The 16603-nt window shown below is 54.8% G+C and overlaps 1 protein-coding gene across 1 annotated transcript in view; it reads left to right on the top strand.

Annotated features, from left to right (window-relative positions):
* Positions 1-1297: 1297 nt before the first annotated feature.
* The window catches only part of HK1 (hexokinase 1), a 62253-nt gene continuing 46947 nt past the window's right edge, over positions 1298-16603 (top strand). The window contains exon 1 of the mRNA XM_059662504.1: positions 1298-1515. Coding sequence (XP_059518487.1) covers positions 1453-1515 — 63 coding nt within the window. The 5' untranslated portion in view covers positions 1298-1452. The remainder of the gene's footprint in view (positions 1516-16603) is intronic.

Raw genomic sequence — 16603 nt, 5'->3', positions numbered from 1 at the left:
ACCCAAGGCTGGGGTAGAGGTAGGGGTGCCGTCTAGCCACCTCTAGCCATCTCAGGGCAGCACATGGTGCAGCCTTGGTCCCAGGATTGTGGCCTATTTAGGCGGAGAGCTACTACAACCGGGAGGGCTGCAAATCCCAAGGGTGAGCACCGGCCTGAAAACAGACCCGAGGTCTAAGCCTGGATCTGCAACTTCCTGCTTGTATCAAGTCCCACAAGAGACATGGCCTCCCTGAGCCTCACATTTCTAATCTGCTGCATCAGGGTAATATTTGAGCTCATTACATGTCACCTCCTAACGCAGCGAAGATCCTGGTGGTGTCTGGCACACGGGAAGAATTAACCTACGGGTGGGAAGATGGCCATCCGTCCTAGCAGCGGCATAAACGCCTGATTCCGCATCTCCCCGCCCCCGTTTGAAGCTGGCTAACTTCCTCTGGGGAAGTAGAAAAGGTGGCAGCTAGGAGGGGAGCCTAGAATCCCCGCCCCGCGAAAGAGCCAGGGAGCCTAAGAGGAAGTGGAGGCCTGGCGGCTGGGGTCAGGCCGGGACCTGCGGCCCAAGTCCCGCCCAGCAGGCGTGCACCCTCGGGGACAGAACCGGTGATTCAGGGGAGAGCGAGTGGTCAGCCGTCCTGGGGTTAGCACACAAACCCAGCAGCCGGAGACCAGGCCGGGCTAGCCGGAGGCGCCGAGGCCGGGCGGGCGGGCGGTACCGCGTGATGCACTGGGCGTGGGGACCGGGGGGGGGGGGGGGGGAGCTCCGCGCTTGGCCCTGGGGCCACGAGGTCGGCGGGCGCCGGGACCGCGTGCGAGGACGGCGAAGCCGGGGGCTCAGCTTCCGCCGGCAAAGGCCCTGCGCGCTCTGCGCCTGCTTCTGCCAGCCCCCCGCCTCCCCAGACGCGGAACTCCCGGGGGAGCCCCCATTCCGAGAACGGGGACCGCCCCGTCTCGCAGCCAGCCCTCTCCCGCCACTCGTGCGGGCAGAGCCGGGTGATGCCTTCCCCACGCCCCGCCCCGCACGGCCACGGTGCCACCACGCGTGACGGGCAGCGCCGGGAAGGGCCTAACGCTCCGACGTGGGGGACGTGCAGAGCGATGCCAGCCCGGGGGGATCTCGCGGCGCCGCCCGCCTCCTTTCCGGCGCAGGAGGGAGTGGCCGCCTGGCCCTCCCCCGCGCCCCCGCCCAGGTCCGGACGCCGCCGCGCGGCGCTGCAGAGGCGCACGGCAGCCAATGGGCTCCGAGGAGGTGGGACTGCGGGCGGCGGTCACCCTCCCGGGGACGGGAGCGCGGAGACCGGGAGCGCGCGAGCCGCGGCCGCGCCCGGGCCGAGGGGGAGGAGCCGCGGGAGCGGGAGGAGGAGCCGCCGAGCAGCAGCCGGAGGACCACTGCTCCCCAGGCTGCGGAGGACCGACCTGGCCCCACGCCTGGCTCCCCGCGCCCCCGACCGCCAGCATGATCGCCGCGCAGCTCCTGGCCTATTACTTCACCGAGCTGAAGGATGACCAAGTCAAGAAGGTGAGCCCCGCCCGCACCGCCGCCCCGCGCTCTGCCGCGCGGTGCGTTCCGGCATCCGCTTTCCGCCGCAGCCTCCATCCTCCTGCGCCCGGCCTGCCCCAGGCCAGCGCTGTCCGGGCTGTAGGCGGCGGGGAAAGGCTTCGCCCTTTGGTTCTCCCAGGGATTGTGTGTGTGTGTGTGTGTGTGTGTGTGTGTGTGTGTGTGCGCGCGCGCGCGCGGTGGTGGTGGGGTCTGGAGGGAAGACCCCGGTGACTGGGCTGCTTGCTGCAGTGTCCTTGAAACGGACTGTGGATGTCAGATGGGGCCACGGGCTGTGCAGGGAGGTGGCCTGTTGGCAAGGGACTGAGCGCCGTGGGCGGAGGCGTGATCACAGAGATGCTGGGGAGGTGAGCGCACAGCAGGCCCGGGTGCTGACTGGAGGCCAGACATCCCATATTTCGGGTTCCGGCGGAGGGGGGCGGAGGGCATCGGGCGCTCCTAGAAGCTGTCACCCCGGCTCTCTCAGCTGTTGCCGCTGCTGCTTAATCTGAGGACGGAGTGACCCGCCTGGCTTCCTGGAACGCAGAGGAAGCCACCGGAAACTTTGCTCATAGGCCTCAGGACTGGATTGGCATGTCTGAATGGAATTTTTTATTCCTCTACGTGACAGCTCTCTTAAAGCTGTAATTTCCAGCCAGTCCCGGGAGCACAAATAAGAGACTGGGCTATTGAGTTGGATGGAGGCTTTGACGAGTATGCTTGACACGTGTGCACTTGCACATGGTTGCGTCTCCCAGATGTTGCTGCCTTTACCATATAAAATACTGTCCGCTGGCAGATCTTCACGGTGCTGCTTCCGAGGGCGGGAGCTTCTTACGCTGCTCCCTTCTGCCAGCTTTGCCACCACGTTCTTAAGGAACAGTTCAGGCTGTAGGGAAAGGCCCATTTTATTAGTGCCAGGCCTAGCACAGCCTCCTGACCCACTCACACCCTGAGTGGGTGACATTCTTGCCAGGAAAAGCTGGGATGGACTAGCAAAGTCAGCCTCCCTTTAAAGTTCAAACGAGGGGCGTGCTAGCCACAGGTGAGAGGCGTGAGCCACAGGCCTGGATTTTCTGCTCTATCAGTCACAGGATGTTCCGTTTCTTTCTATCCACCACCTAAGACAACCCCTTCCTCTGGCACCATAGGAAACAGGCCCGATGAGGGTGACCTCATCAAGGTCACAGTGAGTGACAGGCAGAGCCTGGGTGGGACCCAGGTCTCCCCTTCCTTCACAGGGAACTTGACCAGCCTCCTCTGAGAAATTAGCTGAGGGGGAGGAGCTGAGACCAAGGTCTTGGGGATGCTGCCTGGACCCTGGATCAGTGCTGAGTGGGGATCAGAGTGGGGCAGGTAGGACACAGTCCTGGGACTCTGCCACGGTCCCTCATGGCTGTGAGTGACAGTGACTCTGAAGTGATATTCGATTTCACGGTGGGAATGTAAGGCCTGGATGAGTTCACTGCTCTCTCCCTGCACATGGTACCCTCTGTGGCTCAAGACAGCAGGCAGACCAACTGGGGTGGGGACTCATGACCTTGTAAGCCAACAGCGTCCACACCCACCATCACCACCAATTGTGGCCTCCAGGGCTGAGTTGGGTTGAGTTAGGACTGCACTCAGTGGGACCTGTTTTATCAGGCACACAGCATCTAGTGTGGCCCCGCTATCCCCCAGGCTCCTGTAGACATCTGAGTATGAGACTTGTGAATCGATTGATGCTCACATCCCTCCTCCTCTGAGATTGGGAGTCTGACATCCCCTCCCTGCCCTCCTCTGGCCTCAGAACGTTGCTGGAGGACAGTCTTGAGGCCAAAGCTTCTACCAGATAATATTATTGGTCAAGGAGAGTCTTCAAAACATATCCTTCTTGCACCGATGGCTTCTTAGGCTGCTTCCTATGGTGGGAGTGTGGTTTCCTGCCAGGGGATCGATCACCTTGGCCTGCATCATGGGCTGAGTGGGAGGGCCATGGTGGGTGTGGTCCCCGGAAGCTGCCTGCTTGGGCCTCCTGAGCACACTTGTTCTGATGGCCTAGTCACCTTATTAGAGGCCAGCCCTTCCTACCCACACGATTGCAGGGAGAGCCAGGTGAGGGTGAAGGACTCCAAGCCTCACCCTGGGCTTTGTCTGCGACCTGACGGGGACGTAGAACAGTGGTGGGCAGCCATGATGATTCAGCCCTTCAGCTGTGGGTGGCCTTTGGGGCTCTGCAGATAGCATGGCACCAGCTATGAACCCCTTTCCATTTTCTTGCCCTCTGGCCTAGGTGTAGGTGGAGGGAAGGTGGGGGTGACACCAGCGAAGGCTTACTGGGATGCTCCAGACACAGAAGTGATCATGACAAGGGTATTATTTCTCTCCCTCTGAGACATGTCAGTAATTCAACTTCATAAATCTGTCCTGGTTTGAAATAGGCCTAATGCCTGGCTTCCTGCCATGGAGCCCCATTTTCCAGACTGTGTCTGCATATTATTGATTAATAGAGCCCAGTGCAAAGAGTGTCCCGGCATGAGGCAGAACTAAGCAAAAAACATAATTTCCTTTCTCTCTTCTAGTGCTTTTAGGAGGCACAGGTGTGCGTGTGAAAGATTCCATTCATCAGAACCCCAGACATCTGCTAATCTGCAGCCAGAGGCTGGGTCCTTTGACCTCCAAGTAACTGTTAACATGCCTCTCATCTCACCAGTGTCTCCCACTCGATTTAGCCATTAGGAACCTGCAGGAGGGTGAAGTATCGCATAGTCCTCTGCTTGTTTAGGAAAGGAAGAGTTGTTCAGCAAGGTCAGGAACTTGGCCTTTAAAGAAATGCGACTTTCTTTTCTCCAGGTTTGTCAGAATGGTGAGCAAACGCCAGTGGATTTTCTCTGGGTGGGATCCCCCTGACCTAAGTAATCCCCATTTGCCAGTGTGATTCGTCCCAAAGGCCAGGACCCAGGAGTCTTCAGAGTGCTTGGCCAAGGAGGGTGGGGGAGAGTGTGCTTAGCAGTTAAAGGGCTATTTACGCAGAAACCCATGTGTCCCAGCTACAAAAGCAAGCATTAAAAATATGTCCCTTCTTGTTCTGGGGTGAGAGGGATGAGTGTTAGAAAATGATGAAAAATGACTCCTGCACCTTTTGGTTTGGCGTCATACACATATCCAGGAAGGGCCTCTCACTTCTTGGCGAACATTCATTGCGCAGTCCCTGTCCTCTGTACCTTGGATGTGCCTAGGAGTTCTCCTCCGAGAGAAGCCCCAACACTTGATTTGGTTTGGTAATTTGGGGCTGTCGTGAGGGAATAAACTTGGAAAGTGGGTAGATAGGAGGGACTTTCACATCTGGCCAAGCTGTGCTGTCCTCCCACACGCCTGCTGTTCGCTGGAGAAGGCCTGGGCAGCTTTCTCCTAAAAGGACTGGTTTGGCACGACTAGTCCCGACTCCCTGTGTGTGTCTGCCGTCAGGGATTCCTGCCTGACAGAATTAGCCGCTGGAGTGGGCTCTGAGCGTGCCTGAGGAGGCCCCGGGGAGAGGCTGGCTGAGGAGGCGGCCGTAGGTACACCTCTGCGTCCAGGAAGCAGTGGTGGCGGCTGCTGGCTCCCGTTTATTGATTTGAGGACCTTTACAATCACATCTGATCGTGGGAACTCAGTGGTTTCTGCAGAAAATGGTGAAGTCCTTTATCATGTGCAGAGAACTGTGCTAGGCTGGGGGACAGCTATGAACCTGGTCAAAGTGGTCGCTATTCTCAGGGAGTATCAATAATTCTTTGCTGTCTTATGGTGAGTGCAAAGCATAGAATGCCAGGAGAGCAGAGAGGAGCCCGTGGCCCGATCTTGGGTGGGAAATCACCAGCTTAGGAATTGCTTAAAGCCAGGCTGTCGATGTACAAAAGAAAATATTATACGTAGAAACTTTGTAAAGGAGAGTCAAATGGTTAGTTACCAAATTGTAGTATTTCTTTCTCTCCCGAAACACTCCATGGGTGTCTTATCAGATACCACGTACATGTGTGCGTGCGTGTGTGTGTGTGTCTATATGTCAGGAAATGAGGCACTGACCCCGTGTGTCCCAGGGCAGCCCCTCCCCCTCACAGCTCCTCAGGGCATCCTGCTAGCTCCCCGGTGTGCAGCACCCAGAAGGCAGAGATTTTACCCCCATTTAGAAACGGGACTGGAGCTCCAGAGGCGGTGAGTGACTTCCTCAAGGCCTTAAGGAAATCTGGAATGGGATTCAGAGGGTATCCTCGCTCCCTCTGCTTCTTTCCTCCAGAAAAACCCACCTCTGTTGATTTTAATGATTTACTTTGGAATGTGTATTAATGTGTGTACGTAGGAGTTAATTTTATATTATGAAACAGTTGAGGTGCATAAAAAATACTGAAGTTGACATAACAGGCACCCGTGTATCTGCTCCTCATTTGAGAAATAAAACACAATTATTACGTTACAGGCACAACTGAAACCCCTCGTATCCCCATCGTCAGTTCCATCCATTTCTCCGTCCAGAGGTGACCTCGCTCCTGAACTTGGTGTTCATCATTTCCATGCATGATTTTATACTTTTATTACATATCATGTATCTATATGCAGCATAGAGTGTTACTTTATGGGATTTTAACCTTTTGTAAATGGTGCTGTATGTACGTATCCTTCTGCAGCTTGCTTTTGTTAGCTCAACAATCTATATCTGGGATTTTTTTCCACGTAGCTCTATTTCCTCGATTTAAGCTGCTGTGTGCTCTTACATTGTGTGACTACAGTGCAGTTAGTGTATCTACTCTTCTGATGGGCTTTGGGGTTTTTAAATTTTCGAGTTATAGTGTCATGCGCATCTCCAGTTCACGTGCAAGTTTCTCTAGGCCCCAGGCTGAGTCTGGGGTTGGAATTGGTAGGTGGAGGAGTGTGTGCATTTTCTCATTTTCAAGGTTTTGCCAAGTTGCCATCCTCCATGGTCACACCACAGTCAGAACTTTGTATGGGTTCCTTTTGCTCCACGCCACCCTTGGTGCAGGCACACCTTTAAAGATGTTTGACATTTTTAAAGACTCTGGGTTTTTTTTTAAAGACGCTGCTTCTTGTCAGTTATTACCATTCACAATATAGCACTCAAGCTTGGTTTAAAATTAGCCCTTTCTTAGTGCATCCTATCGAGAAGCAGAGCCCTCCTTGCTGAATGAAGTTGACAGTGCTCATTGTGAGCAGTGCCGGCCCCATTGACTGAATGGTTTGCTGCTGAAATGTTTGCACTGAACCGAGGAGCGGGGTAGATGCGAGAAAGGCTTATGAGGACTCTCTGTGGCCCCTTGTGATCTGGCATGAATTGGTTAAACTTTTCTGGGAATTAAAACACACACGTGGGCATTTGGCCACACACCCTCTCTCTTCCTGGGTGGATCCGAGCCGGGCAGGGCTGGTGGCTTATCAGTCCCTTACGCGTGCCCAGCTCTGTTAGAGAAAACTCAAGCCAGCAGCCTCTCCCAGACTGTCTTCCGTAAAAGGAGAGGGTGGCTGTGCCCCCGCAGCCACCAGCCACCGGGGAAGCTGAAATGTGGAGCCCGCGGCTCAGCCCTTTGCAAACAGAAGCTGAGGGAGAGGCCCGCTACTGCAGGAGGCAGAAAATGTCGGATCGCGTTCATCTGATTGCAAGCCTGATTACAGGCTCGCAGACGCCCGGACCTGGAGGGTACCTCAGAGGGAAGGGCGCACTGAATGCCTACTGGGGTCTGTGTTTTCCCTATCATGGGCCTTATTTCATCATTAATATAACAACACCAATTGAAACCAACCGAATGCCCGTCACATCTACTGCCAGGTTGATGCTAAAGGCATTACATCCCCACAGCGCCCTGTGAGGTGGGCACTGTCATCATCTCCACTTTCGGGTGAGGACTCAGATCATTCACAGAAAAGCCAGCCAGCATTCGGACCCGAGTCAGATGGCAGTGCAGCCCCTGCTTTTATTTTTTAATCGAGATAGAATTCACACACCAAAAAATCGACCATTTTCAAGTGTACCATTCAGTGGTTTCTAGTACAAGATTGTGCAGCCATCACCACCATCTAATTCCAGAACCTTTTCATCAGCCCCCAAAGAAACCCCATATCCATTAAGCAGTCACTCCCCCTTCCTCCCTCCATCCAGCCCCTGGCATCTACGGATGTACTTTCTTTAAATGGATTTGTTTCTTCTGGACATTTCACATAAATGGAATCATACACTCCGTGGCCTTTGTATCTGGCTCCTTTCACTAAGCATGTTTTCGAGGTTCATCCACGCTGTAGCAAGTATCATCACACCATTCTTTTTTATTGCTGACTAATGCTTAGCTGTATCAATAATCCCACATTTTGCTTATGCGTTTGTCAGTTGATGGACATTTGCGTTGCTTCTGCTTTGGGGCTCTGAACAAATATCTGTGTACACAGGTTTTCTGCGTGGATATATGCTTTCATTTTTCTTGGGTGTATGCATAGCAATGGGAGGAAGGGCATCCTCTCCATTTAGAAATGGGGACCTGGAGGCCCCCACGTGGTGGAGTGACTTGTCAACTTGACCACACAGCTCATGAGTGGTCGTGACAGGAACACTACCAGGTCCCCTGGCTCAGAACCCCGCCCTGTCATTTTGCTGGCTAGGGAAACAGGTCTAGGAAGAGAAAGAGCTCTGGGGAGGGGCAGACCCTCCAGGGGCCCTGACTCCCATCTCTCCTTCCTCCCCACCCTCCCCTCCACCAGCACACCGGCTGGTGGCTGCCAGCCCCACCTTCCCATCTCACCAGCTCCCTCTGCTTGGGAAGGAAATTGGCCCAATAAAGTCACTTACAGCGAAATGTTAGGGATTTTTCCTGGTTTTCAAATTTTTCCCTTTCCCTTTCCATTTGCCCCCACCCCCCATCCTCGTTTGCATTTAAAAGAGGACCTCCAGGGAGGGCACAGCTCACCCTGCAAGAAGAGCCCGGATGCTCTCTGTGTGCCACTCCTAGCATTCTCTCCCAGCTCTGCCTGGACGTGCAGATTGACTCTGGGGTTGGCTTGCAGCCTTTATTCAATCTGATTTATTTCTCTGATGTCCCCGGGTGCCTTCCGGGACCCTCTCGGGTGGATGGGGTGAGTGGAGTAGGATAACCAGGCCACTGTTGTAACGAAGGCACCATCTCACCTTTGCAGAGTTCTGCTCCATTTACAGAATATTTTCACATGCTTTATTTAGTTGAGTCCTTACAGCAAGCTTGGATATATGTATTTCTTCCTGCATCTTGTGTTTTTAAGATTTAAAAAAATTGATTTTTAGAGACCGAGGGAGCTGTAGAGAGAGGAACATTGATGTGAGAGCACAGCATCGATCGGCTGCCTCCTGCACCCCCTACCAGGGATCGAGCCCATAACCCGGGCATGTGCCCTGACCAGGAATTGTACCAGCAACCTTTCGGTGCACAGGGCAATGCCCAACCGACTGAGCCACCCCGGCCTGGGCTCTTCCTGCACCAGACATGTGGGGCAGGCAAGCTTCAGGAAGTGGAATTGACATGATCTTGTGGCCAGAACGCAGTAGGGCTGGGTGGGATGCAGGCCACTCTGACACTAGTGGGTAGCTCTTGCCATGCGTGCAGAACTAGGACTGTTGTCCAGGGCTTGAGACGCCCAAGAGGTACATTGTGGTGGTCTCCCAGAGAAGCCATCCCCCAAGGCTGCCAGGATGATGATGTGACTGGAATGAGAGAGCAGTGCTGTCCAGAACCGTAGTCGCCAGCCACGTGTGGCTGCCGAGCACTTGGCGAGTCTGGCTTGAGGTGTGCCGTTAAACATAAAATACACACAGGATTCTGAAGACTTTGTATGACAAAAAGATAAAGTAGCTCATTCATAATTTTTAAAATATCGATTACACGTGGGAATAATATTTTGAATATTGGGTTAAATAAAATATTATTAAAATTAATTTCACATGCTTTTTAAAAATGTGGGTACTAGAACGTTTAACATGACACACGTGGCTTGCATATGTCCCCGTTGGACAGAGCTTTGCTAGACATGCTCTGCAGTGGCTCAGAAGTTTGGACAGAAGCACTCTGCACTTGAAGCAGGGGGTTCCTGGGGTCCTTGGGCCCCTGTTTCCTCTTCTGTAAGACCTGGAGGCTGGAATCCATTCCCTCTGAAGGATCCCTCCAGCTGGAGCAGTGTTGTTCCGTGGGCATCAAGCTCTCTGTGCCTCAGTTTACTTACCTGTCGGATGGGGTAAATGAGTCCTGCTTTACTACCTGCTCATTTATCAGATGAGAGAAGGGACGTAGAAACGCTTGGACAGTGTACAGAATGTTGCAAATGCTGGATGTTACTGTGGTGTTTCACCCAGAGCACACCTGTGGGCCCCCTGAGGGGCATGGGTGGGGGGGGCGGTTGGAGGGGAGTGAAGCTTTCGGGTCACAGAGGGGAGGCAGCAGGGTCCCGCCCGAGTGGGGCAGTGGCCCTGGGTACAGATCTGCCTGGGCCACCGTGGGTTTCTGGAAAGCCTGTGTTCTGAGGAATCCAGCCAGGGTCATGGAGCTCCTGTGCGTAGGTGAGGGCAAGAGGGCAGTTTTCATTGTTGCTGTTTACTGGTGGGAACGCAGAGCTGGACGGACTTGCTCAAGGTTAGAGAGGGAGACTGTAGCTGGCGGAAGCCAGGTCTGCTCCCACCCTGTGTATTGGCGACTTACAGTGTGAGCGGTGAGAGCGTCTGGTTGTGTCCTAGTGAAAGGAAAACTGTCTGCACTTCAGAGCCTCCCTTCCCTTTTGTCTGGAGGTACCTGGGTCACTGGGACTGTGAGTCTGGAGGCTGGCCCCGGGCCAAGCCATGCAGGCTCAGAATGAAGCCTGTTGTTCTTGCAGAGCCACATTCCAGGGCTGTTCTGTCCCCCTGGAGGGGGGCGCCTCCTGTATTTTTAGCCAGGTCAGTATGACAGCTCTGTCTCTCTCCCCAGCAGGAAACACTTATTAGTGGGTGCCAAGGTCAAGGTCGCTGAGGACCTTGGGCATGACCACGAGGCCTCCCGCGGCCCTCCTGGCCAGAGGAGCCTGGGATACGGGAAGGAGCACTGAGTTTGGAGTCTCACGCTGGAGCCACCCTGGTTGCTGGGTGCTCGGGGCCTTGTGACTACGCAGCCTCAGGCTCCTGCTGTGGAATGGGGCCAGTCACTCCCACCCTGCAAGTGTGCAGACTGGATCGGGGCAGGTCGAGGTGCCCAGCGCGGGCCCTTTAAGCTTGCCGTTTCATCGTGGTTCCTGGAAGCTCGGTTTCTGGAGGCTATTCCTCCTGGCTTTTTGGGAGTAAAAAGAAGTGTGGCACGAGCAATCCCTGGTGCTTCCTAGTGAAACAGAACCAACAGTTCAGAAGCAGAAATACAGTGAAGAGAAGGCCCCAGAGCTGTGTCCGGCCTTGAACAGGAGCCTGGGAGGGAGCCGCCCGCACACGGCTCAGTCAGCCGTCGGGGGACCTCCTGTTGGGTGATGCTCCCACCCGTTTTCACTGGGGCCTCTGAAGTGGAATATTTTCCCAAACGCGTTTCCTCTGGTGACTTTCAGGTATTCGCAGGCTCCGGGAGGCTTGACTAGCCGCCTGGGAATCCTCATGGGGCTCTGTGGCCCTCAGGGCCCCTGTCTCGAGATGCAGATGTTGTGAGAGGAAGAGGGTGGGTTAGAGGCCGCCTGGAACACTGTCCCTCAGGGAGAGGCCGTTGTCCCCTCACAGGTCACCGCGAGGCCAAAGTGAGGGCCGGTGCTGGAGAAGGGCTGGCCGTTCAGGGAAGAGGAGCCTCGGCCTTATCTGAGCCAGCAAACCTGAGACTCCCGGGCGGGTGAGGTGTCCCCAGGGCCCTCCTGCCCAGCAGAGCGGCCACCCAGCCCAGCCGAGGAGCCACGCCGAGGGCTTTGGGGGGACACAAAGGGCCTGGAAGGCATGGCCCCTGCACCCTGGCTCTCAGGGTCCAGCCCAGCCGTGGGCAAACTACGGCCCGCGGGCCGGATCCGGCCGTTTGAAATGAATAAAACTGAAAAAAAAAAAAAAAAAAAGACCGTACCCTTTTATGTAATGATGTTTACTTTGAATTTATATTAGTTCACACAAACACTCCATCCATGCTTTTGTTCCGGCCCTCCGGTCCAGTTTACGAACCCATTGTGGCCCTCGAGTCAAAAAGTTTGCCCACCCCTGGCTGGAGACACAGACCATGTGTGTGTGGCTGCCGTGTCCGAGAAAGACTCACACTCTGTGATGTGTCCACCAGGGAGATGAATTCCTACATAGTGACCGACAGCGAGGGGATGCGGAGGAGGGGAGCGGCCGGTGTTGGGCGGGCGGATCATGGCACGCCCTCCGAGAGGGGGTGAGTTGGGAGATGGGCTTTGGGAGACAGAGGTGCGGGGTGAGGAGAGGCCTTGTACAGGTCCAGCAATCAGTGGACAGTGGACCCGTGAGCACCTTTGTGGGTAAAGAGCCACTGTCAGGGCCCGGGGCTACGTGAGGGAGGGCAGTGGTGAGCTGGGAGTAGCTGGTTCCTGTAGGGAACCCACTAGAGCAAAGCATCTCCCCTTATGGCCAACTTCCTCCCTGCGACCAGCTGCTAAGAGCAGTGCAGAAACTTGGGTTCCTCTGGCCACCACCCACAGCTGTGAGGTGGGGCTGGGCAGCCAGGTAGCCATGGGTAGGCAGGAAAAGGGATGGGACCCTGCCGGGCGGCACACCCCCCAGCAGAGGGTCTCATGGGCCAGGACCGATCAGAACAGGTAATTTGTAGCTGGCGTGGGGTGAAGGAGGCTTCCTAAAGCATACATTGCAGTGGCGTGCTGTCTGCAAGGAGTGGACGGAGCTGTGGCATTCCTGCCGCCCGCATTCCCATGTCTCCTTGCTCCTGAAAGCCCTCGGCCTGGGTTCTCCCTGCGCTGAGCAAGCCAGGTACAGAGGAGCACAGGGCCAGGGATGGGGAACCGTGTCCTCTCTGGATCTCTTAGGACCAGGGAGTCACCTTGGCCAACTGGAGAGCCTTTCTGGCCCCCGTTTTTTCCCTGGGGCGTCACAAGTGAGGACATCGGCCCTACTTCTCTGGACAGGATAGTTGAAGGCCCACCACGTGGAAGTGCGTGCAGCGTAGAGAGGCCTTTCTCGATCAAAGTCACAGACACGCCTGCATGGTGGATGGCAAGCCTGGGGTGCCCACAGGATGGCAAAGCCAGTCAGACGCAGGTGTCTCCATTGCCTCGTCCGTGCTCCATCCTTGAAGCAGGGGGTCCCGAGAGGCAGTTCCCAGAGGAAATAGGGAGGTGGAGTTAAGGTTTCAAAAGAAAAAAAATGCTTATGATTCCATTGTTGTAAAATGAAATAAGCCAGGCTCTGTATGCGTGAGGGTTTGTTTAGGCAGGAAAACCAGCCTACAACATAAAGCTATTGTCCCTGGGACGGTTGGGGGAAGAACTCCCACTTTTCACTTGTCTGCATTTATGTGTTGCTTGGATCTCTTTTAATAATAAATGGGTATTGCTATTCTTACTGTAACTTACTGTTAGTTGTTTTAAGAAATCAATAAAACATTGCAAATGTTTCAGAGCGATTTTGCCAGAATCTTCCATTTGCTGTGGTTTCTGGTGTCGTGCCACCCACCTTTAGTTTTCTCTTCTACAACGTGGACCAATAACGTTCGGCGACCAGTGCATTTTTCTGGGTATTTGGGTAGAAGGAGTTGGGACACGGGCTCATGTCTGTTAGAGAGGAGAGGCAGGGAGATGTCTCCCTTCTCGTCATTTAGATGGGAGGGTGGGAAATGAAGTTGGATGCTTATTTTACAAATTCTCCCAGAAGCTGTCTGGGGTGGAAGTATTATTATCCTCATGTTAAAAGTGAAGAAAGCCAAACTCAGAGAGGTTATGTAACTTGTCTAGCGTTGCAGGGGCCAATAAATGGCAGATCTTGGAGGTGAACCCAGCCCCCTTTGTCCATAGCTTTCTATTCTCCCCGCCACATGGGAAAGAATGGGAGTGTTAGGGAGAAGCCCAAAACGAGGGGCTAGGAGAGGAATGTAGACCCAGCTGCCAATTACAAACTGTGTGACTCCTTGTGAATCATGGGTCTCAGTTTCCTCTGGTGTAAAATGTAGAGATCTTTCCTTCCTGTTGTGCTAGGAGAAAGGGGACTAACATATCAAGCACCTGCTTCATCCCCAGCACCTGGCATCTCTGAGCTTATCTCATCTCTTACTATGACATGCACATGAGCTAATGTATGAGCAGTCCTGTGTAAAGGGGGAACGCCCTCTGCACATGTGAGCTATTATTAACATAACACGAACCCCCCGGGACCTGTTTTCTCCTGAGTCAGTCTAGGAAAGAGAAGTGAATCCGATGTTGAAACCACTGCCCTTTTCTTAAGCAAGAGTCCTCAGCCCTTCACTGCCAGCTCCCCAGTTTCCTTTTTTGAAAGTTCATTCTGAAAGCATGCACGGAGCACCTTCAGGCCCACCTGTTGCTCTGCCTCATTCTTTTTGTTACTCCTCACCTGAGGCTGTTTTTCCATTGATGTTTAGAGAGAGTGGAAGGGAGGGAGAGAGACAGAGAGAGAAACATTGATGTGAGAGACACATCGACTGGTTGCCTCCCGCACATGCCCCAATGGGAGCTGGGATTGAGCCTGCAGTTGAGGCACGTGCCCTTGCCTGGAATCGAACCCATGATCCTTCAGTCCGCAGGCTGACGCTCTATCCACTGAGCTAAACCGGCCAGGGCAATATCTGCCTCATTCCTGATCCTCACAGGAGAGGACGAGAGAGGGGGTGAAAATTTTCCATGGTTTTGCCCCCCCCCCCCGCCCCCCAGAAGGTCAAAATGCCCGGGTCACCAGTGGTCACACCTCCTGCCACGACTGGCCTGTTCGTTCACTTGGGCACGTCCGGTCTTGCATTGATATTTTGTGCGTGTTCTGTTGGGAGCAGGGGGCACTGGGGCCGAGCACAGAAATGGTGGCGTTTAGCACAGTGCGTGGCCCCTGTGTGTGCTCATTAGCTGACGGCTCTGGGCCAGGCGCTCGACGAGGCTACGTTCTCCCCTCTGACATCTCCTGAGCTGCCCCTGGAGCTGCTGAGAGCTCGGGCCCTCCTGGTCTGCAGGAAGGACAGTCCAGGACAAGTGCTTGCTTAGTATCTGGGCGAGAGTGTCCATCCTGTGCGGCCAACCTGGCTCTCGCTCTCGGGAGAAGGGCTGGTCCCTTCAGGTGAAAGGTGCTCTGGAGGCTGCCCCAGGGTCCTCATCAGTCTCGGCCAAGTGTCTGCAGGACTCGCCGGGCTTGTGGTGTCTGGCCCTGGCACCTCCCATTTCCTCCCAGCCTGGCCCGAGTCCTGTGTGCCAGGGTGGGCACTCGGGGCCCGTACGTCTGGGAGTCTCCATCCTAGGACAGATGTCCCCAAGACTGGCCTGGCTGCTTGTAGCCGCTAGAAGAGGTGCTGTGCCCTCTGGTCACCCAAATGTAGGGCTGGGGTCGGAGGCACAGGAGGGGTGGTTGGGGCACAGTGTCTGGCCAGAGCAGTGAAGGGCGAGTCCTGAGAGGAGAGGAAGGGCTGTGGAGGTGGAAGGTGAGAAGGGAGGGGAGGAAGAGACCTGCACATGCGGTGGAGAGGGGACGGAAGTAGAAAAGTTGAAAGGGCCACAGGCTTTGCCAAACGTCCCAAGACCAGAAGTTGTCCTTTTCCAGGTCTGAACCCTCTGCCATCTCACCCCTCCTGGGCTTCTGGCCCCACCCCCTGTAGAAAGAAATAACAGTTCTGTTACGGGGTTTCCTGCAGAGCACAGCCTCTCCGAGATCTGGAGAAAATGGCAGGGGTGGCTTCCCTGACACCCTCCTCTCCCGCCTCCTTCCACCACCATCCTCAGTCCCCACCCCAGGTGGCCAGCAGCCGCCCAGCCAGCGGCAGCCCACAGCTGGTCTGCAGGAGGGGAAAGAGGCCCCTTGTGCGGAGAGGTGCCCAGGGTGGTGGGTACCTGGCCAGCCCCAGCCCCAGGGTCTCCACTCTTTGGAGGCCCCGCCTGAGCTCCCTCGGACCAGTGGAAAGGGCTCCCCTTGGTGTATCCTCATTCACATGACATCCAGGAGGCCTCAAGTTCAGGGCCAGCTCTGCCCCAGCTTGTACCCTTTTGGGCCTCATTTCCTACATCTCCTTGGGGAGGGGGTGTGCCACATGCTGATTCGTGAACCTGAGCCAGAGGAGGCAGGTTTTCTCTGTTCCCAGCCGGCTTTCTGATTTGAGCTTCTAGGCTCCGTTTGGGTTTGGCTTGGCTGTCCTACAACGTCAGGATTCTCAGATCCGTGTTCTTGTGCCGAGCTGCACCTTGAGCTAGGAGACAGGATGGAGTAATGGAGAGCCCTGCCTTTTCTAGAAGTTTCTCCCTGTCCAGCTGGAAAACCTCAGCAGCTTTCCTTGGTCTGCCCTCCACAGGGACAGGCCTTCCCTTGGGGACGGGCATGATTGTTAAAGACAGCATTAGACTTGCAGGTATGAGACCCGACTTCTGGTCGTGTGCTTTGAACTAATCACTTAGCTTCTTGGAGCCTCAGTTTCTGCAACAGTGAAGTGGACCTCATTTCCAAAGAGATCTGAAAAAGGAGGCCAAAAAGAGGGTACGAGTCTCGCTGACAGGGTCGTTTTGAAGGTTAAATGGCATACTGGATGTGAAATCATTTGTAAACCACAATCCTATATAATAAAGAGGTAATATGGGATAGGGCCTAAACCAGCAGCCGGACATCCTCCGAGGGGTCCCAGATTGGAGAGGGTGCAGCCTGGGCTGAGGGGATCCCCCTCTCCACCCCTGTGCATGAAATTCGTGCACGGGGCCTCTAGTATAATGATAAAGTATTATTCCAACATCTGATATTAATTGAATTCCTATTTTGTACGAGGCAACTGGGTGAGTTCCAAAGGCCTATTTGAGCTTTCCTTTCCCTGGGGGACTCACACATTATCAGACGAGATGGACAAATCAGTAAATAGATCATCACATTGTGGGGTGAGGGGTGCGGCAGTTGAAGCATGCCCAAAATGCTAGAGTAGCCATGCGACTATTGCAC

Source organism: Myotis daubentonii, chromosome 13, assembly GCF_963259705.1.
Source record: "Myotis daubentonii chromosome 13, mMyoDau2.1, whole genome shotgun sequence".
NCBI lineage: Eukaryota > Metazoa > Chordata > Mammalia > Chiroptera > Vespertilionidae > Myotis > Myotis daubentonii.
The sequence above is the reverse complement of the archived record's forward strand: the minus strand, read 5'-3'. Positions and strand labels throughout refer to the sequence as shown.